Here is a 10000-nt window from a genome sequence, read left to right on the forward strand (position 1 = left end):
ACGAATTGGGGGTTACGGCAGTTAAAAATGCATTAGATGCAAGATCTGTCAAAATACCATCCACAGAATGCATTTTAGAGGCTGTGGAAATTTGTTTGAAATCCAACAATTGCCAATTTGATAACAATAACTATGTTCAACAGCACGGAACCGCGATGGGGCCCAAGAATGCGTGCTCTTATGCAGACTTGGCTATGGGCGTAATTGATCACAAAGCGAAATGCTGGACAAGGGTAACGCAGGTCGTTAGATTTCACGCATGCGCTTTCGAGCCTCAACGGCGATTTGTGACTGAACGTGGAAAACGAGGCCCAATTTATAACCCAGGCTTCCTACGGAGTGCCAGGGTAATAATATTGTCTCACCAACGAACCATCCCTTATGCTGTTTACCTGACCAAGAAGGATTTTGCACGAAACAACTTACGCAAGCAAGTATTATAGTCGTAATCTTGTCCGGTACAGTAGCAGTATCCATTTTCGCAGATAGCCTGCATATCTCCAAATTGGCCAGCGCAATCGTTATGGACGCCCAAACACCTCCGCTGCTGACTTGAAACGTTGGTTGAGAAAGAAATAAACGCGATCAAAATACCAAAGGCCAAAGGATTCGTTTTCATGATGCTTTGTGTCCAGCTGTGACGAAACGAAAGTTTAAGTGTTAGTATGACGAAACTTGCATCTTTCATATCTAAGCCATTAAAAAAAGTCTGTACGAGAAGAAGAATGCTGTTTACTATTTTCAAATATCCCTCTTTTTTCCAGATATATTCAAGCTTTTAAAATATGCAAATTAGCCAGTGATGATGTCATAAACTAAACCGAATTTTGATCAAATATTATAAAAAAAATATCTCAGCCAATTTGTATCAGAAATGCTTGATTCTTTGCGGTAAGGTACTGGTACATGTGGTCCACAATATGAGCATACTAGTTTTGTTACATGGCAGCATACTGGGTTCCAGACCTCCCTGATATTAAAGGTTTTTGCTGGCCACCTTTGGCGTTCTACTTTGTTATTTGCCAATGGTGCCTCATCTGCATGATCATGCAACATACAGATATGTTAGGTGGAGTTTGAGGCATTTTAAACTGTTTTTCAAGTTATTACAATAGCCGTTTAGACTATTGTAATAGTCTTCTTTACAAAGTTCCCGCGATACACATAAGTAAGTTACAACGCATCCAAAATAGTGCTGCCCGGCTAGTATGTTCAACACCGAGGTTTAATCATATTACACCCATGTTATTTTCTTTGCACTGGCTACCCGTTACTTACCGTATCGAGTCCAAAATCTTACTATTAACGTTTAAAGCTATATATCAACTGAGGCCGTCCTATATCTGTAATCTAGTTCGGTTAAAGGATAAATGTAAATACCAGCTTCGTTCTTCTGAAGAACTACTATTACAGTTGCCCATAAGAAAAACAAAGGAAACTCTGGGAGACAGATCATTCCAAACAGTTGCCCCTGTATTGTGGAACAGCATTCCTGCGAGTATTAGAGACATCGAAGACTTTTTGGTTTTTAAACGAACTATAAAGACTTATTTATTTAGGAAGGCTTTTGCCTGTTATTGTTAGATTGACTACTTTTTAAGTTATTAATTTCTAGTATTCTTAAGTATATTTTATTGTAATTATTAGGGGTAGTTTTAGTTTTAGTTGTAAGGCGCATTTGATCATATTCAGATGCTAATTTGCGCCTAATAAGTAATAAATTATTATTATTATTATTATTATTATTATTATTATTAAGATCACCAACAATATTGAAATCAACTGTTTCGAGTTGACCAATGAAAGTGTTTTGTTTGGAACATGAAACTATGTACGTCTGTTAAAACAAACAATGCATTTTTCGTTCACGTCATGTACGTTTAACAAAATTTGAGGCTACTCTAAATGCAACAGGGCTTTGCTTTGGCACCCTTTTCCTTTTGGGCTATAGAATCATTTTTAAAGGCGGTTAACACCCATTGTATCTTTTCGTTTTTCTTTTCATCGCTTGAATATGTTAATAATTCACAGTTACTTTTGTGGCATGCCTGAATCTCAAACCATTGCGGTGACAAATTCCAAGACGTACTCAGACCCGTTAATTAATGGGTGTCAGTAAATAGGTCGCTACGGTGTGTGAACAATATCGACTTTCAAGGTAAAACGAGTGGAAGAAAGGAAAGAAAATCCTGTTTCTTTTTTTGCAACAACTGTCGATAATAACTGGCACTTTTATTCGACGAAGATTAGCCTGCGAGCAGGCTATCAGTGTTAGATATAGAAATCCGCCAGAGGACTGGACATGTGACGTCAGAGAGAGAACCATGTGCTTTTAAAAAACGTTATGAAGCTAAACAGTTAAGTTAAAAACTGTGGAAATACACGTGGAATAATTCAACATTGTGTGGATTTCTTGTGTAACATTTTGGGGGCCTGTCCGGGAGAAATTGTGGAAAAAACTGGATGGTTTTATTAACTGTTTGGATGGTCGATTGATCACTGTGTACGAGGACTGAGTGTATCGCCGCCATTACACCTCGATTTTGTGTTTCGATGGACAACGTTATGTCGAGCAGGATGCAACGGGTTGTAGTTTAAGAAAACATTTGGTGTGGACGGCTGGTCATAAGATAGTGGGGCGCGGATTCGAGAACAGGGAAGGTAGGAACGCTTTTTTATTGGATTTTATGTATGCTGGTTTCTGATCGTGTTGTTTATAAGTAAAAGCAAAACGGCGGAGGAGAAACTGATTCTCCTGGATCGCAAAATTTTGTCGTTGGACTTGAGTAGGTTATGTGAATTTGCTCTTCATGCTAAAGTTGAAAAGTCGGCAGTAGACGGCAAGAGGAAATTAAGTGTTATTCGGGCCATCAGACGAAAAATTGAGGATTCAGTTGAGGATTTGTCCGACGATGATCAAATTGAGTATGTCGATGGGTTAATCGCACATTTGGGCCCACCCCCACTCGAGGGAATGGAAGATAATTACGGCCAAGAAGAATTAGAAAACATAGGCGACCTAAAGAAACTCAAGGAAGAACTGGGTACATTAGAGTATAAGCAGCAACAAGTCGTGGAAAAATTGGCAAAAATGCAGAAAGAAAAGCTTACTGACTCAGTGAAGGACGAAGGCACGATTAAGTTTCCAGTTAAAGGGGTTGAGCAAAGCATATTCCACAGAGATTTTAAAATACAAGGAGTGGTGGGCGACCCTGGCCAGAAGGATAAGCTGGGTTATCAAGCTCTAATATCCCAAATAGAATCAGGGCTTGCCAAGGGATACTCGGATAAGGAAGTAGTTAGTGCCGTAGTCCGTGCTATACAGCCAGGCCTGCAACTAAGAAGCTATCTAGAAAACATGACTGACCTAACCCTGCCCAGGCTGCGTAAGATTCTTCGCTTCCATTTTCATGAGAAAAATGCCACAGAACTTTACCAGCTTCTAACAAACATTGCCCAGCTGCCCAATGAAGACCCGCAGTCATTTTTGATGAGAGCACTCACGATTAGACAGAAGATAATTAGTGCTTCAAAAGAGTGTGATAGTGAGGTTAAGTATGATGCTTCCTCAGTGCAAAGTTTGTTCCTGCATGCCTTGGAAACTGGTCTCGCTGATGAAACCATCCGTACAAAAATAAGACCTCTCACTCAAAACCCAAAAGTCGCAGACGAAGACCTCATTGGAGCAATGAGCCTAGCCATATCGGCAGAAGCCGAGCGAAGTAATAAGTTCAGTCTTACCAACAGGGGAAAGTCTGCAAAGGTGTTCACCGTTGATAGTGCAGTAGAACCAACCACAAGGAAAGAATTGCAGAAGGACTCACAAATCCTAGCTGCACTGAAGGCTGTACAAGCAGAGCTGGCCACAGTGAAATCGGAAGTTAAGACCCTCCGGGAAGTAGCAGGTAACCAGAAAGCAGACACTATGATACCTAGTCATCATGGTGGGGGTGGAGTGAAAGCTGGAACAAGACGACCTGGTTGCCAAGAGTGTAGAAGGAAGGGGGAAGGCGACCGATGCCCACATTGCTACTTCTGTGGTGGCTTGAACCATATTTCACGCTACTGTCAGACCAGGCTCAGAAGTTATCCGGGAAACGCAGCCAGGCTACCCCAGCCGGACAGGGAGTAGCTTCGCCAGAGAAAGAAAGTCCCACCAGTGTAGTTGTTGCCTGAAGCCCGATTGCCACACACAGTTACTACAGTGTTCAAGGTGCCAGTCTGTTTGGTATTGTTCGGTGCGTTGCTAGAAGGCTCATTGGCCAAAGCATAAAGTGTTATGCAAAGCAATCAAGGAACTCTCTGAGAGAGAATCGTTTAAAGAGGGGTTAGGAGATGCCCAAGATAGAGGTGTGTATGCTAGTCACATCTCTCCCAGGCAACAGGAACGTATAGTTAAGCTGGTGGGAAGAAAGTGTTTGGTAGATTGCTACCTGGATGACATGGCTACAAAAGTTTTATGGGACACAGGAGCCCAAGTGTCAATTGTTTCAGTAGATTTCCTGAAGAGCCAACTACCAACAGTCAAAATAAGGGATATTGAACACTTACTTGGTACAGATGGGTCCATAAGTTTGCTAGCAGCAAATGGGACGAATATCCCTTACTGTGGATGGGTAGAGATTGGTGTAAGGTTAACAAATGAAAATGAGACAGAAACTAGGGTTCCGTTCTTGGTGACAATGGAGAACATTGAGCAGCCCATCATTGGTTTCAATGTTATAGAATTAATGGTCAAGCATACTAAAGGCAAAGAAGATGATGCATTACTGGGAAGGATGTTAAGAAGCTTTAAAACGAGTAAAAGTGGTGACATATAAGCGTTGATAAGCCTAATACGTACTACCAATTCTGATGAACTTTGTCTAGTTAAATCTACAAAGAAGCCACACACTGTCCCTGCAGGGGAGACGGTTCACTTACCTTGTCGTGCTAATACTGGACCAATCTACCGTAAGACCCCTGTCATTTTTGAGCCAGATGAGTTGACAACCTGGCCTGCAGGATTGGCAGTCCACGAATCCCTTACCACTGTGAAGGAGGGTGATGCAACCATCTTATTAGTCGCAGTGACCAACAACACAAACCACGATATCACCCTGCCTGGAAGAGTTGTCCTGGGGCGCCTCCAGCTGGTCCGGTCAGTTACTCCTATTGAAGTCAGGTTTAAGGACCCTGAGACACCGACCCCATGCGAGGGACTGCCTTGTGAAAAAGATACACCGGCTGAACGGATTGAGAGTGACTTGCCATGGTTACCTGAAGTTGATTTGAGTGGACTGACGGTAAACCAAAAGGAGCAGGCAAGACAGTTGTTGGTTGATGAAGCGGATGCATTTGCAACGAACAATGATAATATCGGCTGCATTACCGAATTGGAGATGGATATTAGATTGACTAGTGACCAGCCAGTGCAGAAGAATTACATTTCCATACCCCGTCCACTCTACCCAGAAGTTAAAGGTTACGTTGAACACTTGCTGAACCGAGGTTTCATCCGGAAGTCCAAATCGCCATTCTCAAGTAGTGTTGTCTGTGTTCGCAAGAAAGATGCCGGAATGAGGTTATGTATAGACTACAGAGAATTAAAAAAGAAAACAATGCCAGACCGGCATCCTATTCCTCGCATCCAGGAAGCGTTAGACAGTCTAGGGGGCAAGTCATGGTTTAGTGTTTTGGATCAGGGAAAAGCCTATCATCAGGGGTTCATCGGCGAGAAAAGTCAACCGTTAACTGCGTTTATTACACCTTGGGGGTTATACGAATGGGTGCGAATACCATTCGGACTCATGAATGCGCCCGTAAACTTTCAGAGATTTATGGAGAACTGTCTTGGCGAGCTGCGTGACGAGATGTGTATCCCCTACTTAGATGATGTAATTGTATTCTCAGAAACATTTTCGGAACATATTGAACATCTCCGTAAAGTTCTTCGTCGGTTGAGGAGTTATGGTGTGAAGCTTAAGCCTGGAAAGTGTGCATTGTTCAAACGGGAAGTGTCTTTCCTTGGAAGAATTATCTCTCAAGACGGGTACCGGATAGATCCCAAAGCTACAAATGCAGTGATTGCAATGAAGAATTTAAAACCGCGGACCGTTGGAGAAGTAAGAAGACTCACGGGTCTACTTGGGGTGTACCGCCGTCATATCGAAAACTTTGCACAAATAGCAAAACCCGTTTACGATCTCCTCAATCATGACCTGCTGGGGAAAAAGAATGCTACCTCAACCAGACAGAGCCCAGGGGTGCGTAGTGGACAGTTACCATCTTCGTCACCAGTGAAGTGGGAACCCAGGCACCAGTCTGCGTTGGCTACCCTAATAGGTAAAATAACTTCACCTCCTCTACTGGCATACCCAGATTATAATGCGCCATTCATTGTACACACCGATGCATCACAGGATGGCTTGGGAGCGGTCTTGTATCAGAAGCAGAACGGTTCTACCCGAGTAATTGCATATGCCTCTAGGACTCTGACCCCGGCTGAACGTAACTACCACATGCACTCTGGCAAATTGGAATTCTTAGCATTGAAATGGGAAGTGACAGAAAAGTTCAGGGACTACCTCTGTTACGCTCCTGAATTTGTAGTATACACCGACAACAATCCCTTGACTTATGTGTTGACATCTGCTAAGTTAAATGCTACATTGCTGGATTGCTGGATTGCGGTGGGTGGGAGAGCTTGCAGACTTTAACTTTGAAATACGGTATCGACCAGGCAGGTTGAATGCTGATGCTGATAGCCTTTCCCGATTGCCCCGTGACTTCCACACCTACATGGACAGTTGCACTGAGAAGTTAACTCCCGAAAGCTTGCATGCATCAATCTCTGCAGTCCAGACATTGTCAAATGGGGACTCAATTTGACTGACAGCCCTGACTGATGAAGAAGAGGAACTCCATCTTTTCGACGCCCTGTCATTAGCATCTTGCAATCAAGTAAGAGTGGTGGATTTAATGAAAGTACAGAATGAAGACCCTCACATTGGACGTGTCCTTGAATTACTCAAAGCAAACCACAAGCCGACAGTGAAGGAAAAGTACCAAGAATCACCTTTGGTTCGTAAGCTCCTGAACGAGTGGCACAAGTTTCATGTACACAGGAGGAGTGGGTTAATTTATCGTAACCAGCAGGTTGTTCTCCCACTGAAATTTCGTCGCACCGTTTACCCTGAACTCCATGAAGAAATGGGACACCTTGGTGTTGAGAGAGTGCTAGCTCTGGCCCGAAAGAGATTTTATTGGCCACACATGAGGAGAGATGTAGAGAACTTTATCCATCACGTATGCCGATGCCTAAAACAGAGCCGTCCAAATCTACCAACAAGAGAACCATTACAGCCAATTACAACAACGGCTCCTCTTCAAATGGTTTCTATCGACTTTGTGCACCTAGAGCGGAGCTCAGGAGGCTATGAATATATCCTGGTGGTGGTAGATCACTTTACCAAGTATGCGCAAGCGTACCCAACGAGGAATAAGACCGCTATTACTGCTGCAGACAAGATCTTCAATGATTTCATCCCACGCTTTGGGTTTCCTGAGAAAATCCACCATGACATGGGAGGCGAGTTTGAAAACCGTTTTTTCAAGAGGCTTGAGGAACTCTCTGGAGTAATGCACTCGAGGACTACTCCATACCATCCACAGGGCAATGGTTTGGTTGAGCGAATGAACCGTAGGTTACTCAGTATGTTGCGAACCCTACCTGAAAGTCACAAATCCAGCTGGAGAGATCATGTAAATAAACTCGTTCATGCATACAACTGCACTGTTCATGAGTCAACAGGTTATGCTCCATTTTTTCTTTTATTTGGTCGTAATCTTCGCCTGCCAATTGATGTAATGTTTGATCTCGAGGAGGAAACGGGAGCCAAATCACATGCTGAGTATGTTACCAAGTGAAAGTCTGCTATGCAAGAAGCTTACTCACTCGCGTCAAAATCTGCCATGAAAAGTGCCATGAGAGGGAAAAAGAATTATGACAAACGAGTAAGATCATCAGTACTGCAAGTAGGAGATCGTGTCCTGGTACGCAACCTCACTCCTCGTGGTGGACCAGGAAAGCTCCGTGCGTTCTGGGAGGACGAAATTCATCTGGTCGTTGCAAGAAAGGGGGAGGGAAGCCCAGTATACGACGTAAAGCCAGAATCAAGTCAGGGACCTAGCCGTACTCTACATCGAAACCTCTTACTCCCTTGTGACTGGTTGCCAGGGAAACCCTGGGAGGACCTCCCTCCTGTAAAAAAGAGCAGAACACCGGCACCTTACTTTTGTGATGACACCCAACCACTGGTACACGAAGGGGACGGAAGTGACAGCGAAGACGATCTTCCAGAAATTTCATGCGGTAACCGCCCACTGAGACGTGATAGAAATGACCAAACACAGATACAGGTAGAGTCTACAAGGAAAGACGAACCACAACCAGATATCACCTATGTTCCTGCTGGTGAGGTGTCAAGTGAAACGGGAACAGAAGCTAACATTGCTGGTAGCTCTAACGAAGCACCGTTGATGGAGGACCCTCAAGCAGATGGTGGAGAGATGGTCGAACAAGAGTATACTGGCAACTTAGGCCGGCCTCGGCGTCTGAGACAGGGCCCAAAGCGCCTTACTTATGACACTCCTGGGGAACCAACTTACGTGCAGCAGGTTCGTGCCAGTCCATTTGCAGAAATACCGCAGTGCGGGATACCTACACCGCCAACACCCTACATACCTGAACTGCCAGTGAACCAGTACTGTGTGCTACCACCAGCCTTGAACTATATAGTTCCACCGGTACCACCCATGATGTCCTGGAATGCGAACATGATAGTGCCTCATATGATGCCCCAGCCATTAGTACCACAGCTGCCACAATGGAGAGTGCCATACCAGTCATTCCAGTGCAGATAAACAGTTTTTCTTTTTTTTTGCCTATTAAATTGTTGTACTAACCCTAACCCTAAAAAAAAAAAAAAAAAAAAAAAAAACCACGAGAATTTTCCGAAGTGTATTTAAACATTCGTCATGTGAATGCTGTGAAAACTGTCTTAAGATAGTCGTTGTACTACAGAATCGTGAACGCCAGTATGGAGAGATGAACTAAGAGATTAAGTGGTCTGTAAGGAGCTGGGCCTGATCACCCCACTCCAGGATTTAAGAAGTAAGGAATATTTTGAATCAAAAGCTACTACTCTTGTAAAGAATTATTCTGTATTGCAAGTCAAATGTCATGGATGACATTCTTTGTTAAGTTAGGGGGGAGTGTTAGATATAGAAATCCGCCAGAGGACTGGACACTGTATGCGACGTCATGTGACGTCATAGAGAGAACCATGTGCTTTTAAAAAAAGTTATGAAGCTAAACAGTTAAGTTAAAAACTGTGGAAATACACGTGGAATAATTCAACATTGTGTGGATTTCTCTTGTAACATCAGCGATTCGAGGTACATGAAAAGCCTGTGTTGTGAGCCACGATTTCACACACTACAAGCCGCAAACCCGATTTTAGTGCAAGCTCCAGGGGTCCTCTGTCACCATAGAAATGTCGATGCTATCGACTTAAATTTTATACAGGCGTCAGTTGGGATAGAGTCTAAAAGTACTCACGAGTGACCACTGACCACGAGTGACCACGAGTGACCACAAGTCACTCGTGGTCACTAGTGGTACCACTTTCCATTGCACACCTCTAACTTCATTGATGATAGGATTCTTTCAGCTCCAACACACCAGATAACACAGATCACAAGAGTTAATATCCAGCAAATATCTTAAATATTATTTTGGGGAGGGTTTGTTTGCGAGGCAGATATGTATTTCAGAACTAGGTGTTCGGCGCTCGTGACGATGTTCCGTCCTTTGGGTTGATATCCGTGTTTAGTTGCCTTGGCTCGACCAAAAGACACCTTGGTTCGCTGGACGATCGACTGTATAGAAAGCTTTCACGAAGGTTTAAAGAAATGTTAGTTTCACAGTGTTCCCGAACGCGATCAAGCGCCTGAATAT

The 10000-nt window shown here is 43.5% G+C and overlaps 1 protein-coding gene across 3 annotated transcripts in view; it reads right to left on the bottom strand.

Annotated features, from left to right (window-relative positions):
- LOC138052116 (uncharacterized) overlaps positions 1 to 10000 on the bottom strand; it is a 58227-nt gene that overhangs the window by 23480 nt on the left and 24747 nt on the right. For all 3 annotated transcript variants that reach the window (XM_068898492.1, XM_068898490.1, XM_068898491.1), the window contains exon 2: positions 427 to 635. In XM_068898492.1, coding sequence (XP_068754593.1) covers positions 427 to 619 — 193 coding nt within the window. In that variant the 5' untranslated portion in view covers positions 620 to 635. The remainder of the gene's footprint in view (positions 1 to 426; positions 636 to 10000) is intronic.

The sequence above is a fragment of the Montipora capricornis genome, chromosome 6, assembly GCF_036669925.1.
Source record: "Montipora capricornis isolate CH-2021 chromosome 6, ASM3666992v2, whole genome shotgun sequence".
In the NCBI taxonomy this organism is placed as follows: domain Eukaryota; kingdom Metazoa; phylum Cnidaria; class Anthozoa; order Scleractinia; family Acroporidae; genus Montipora; species Montipora capricornis.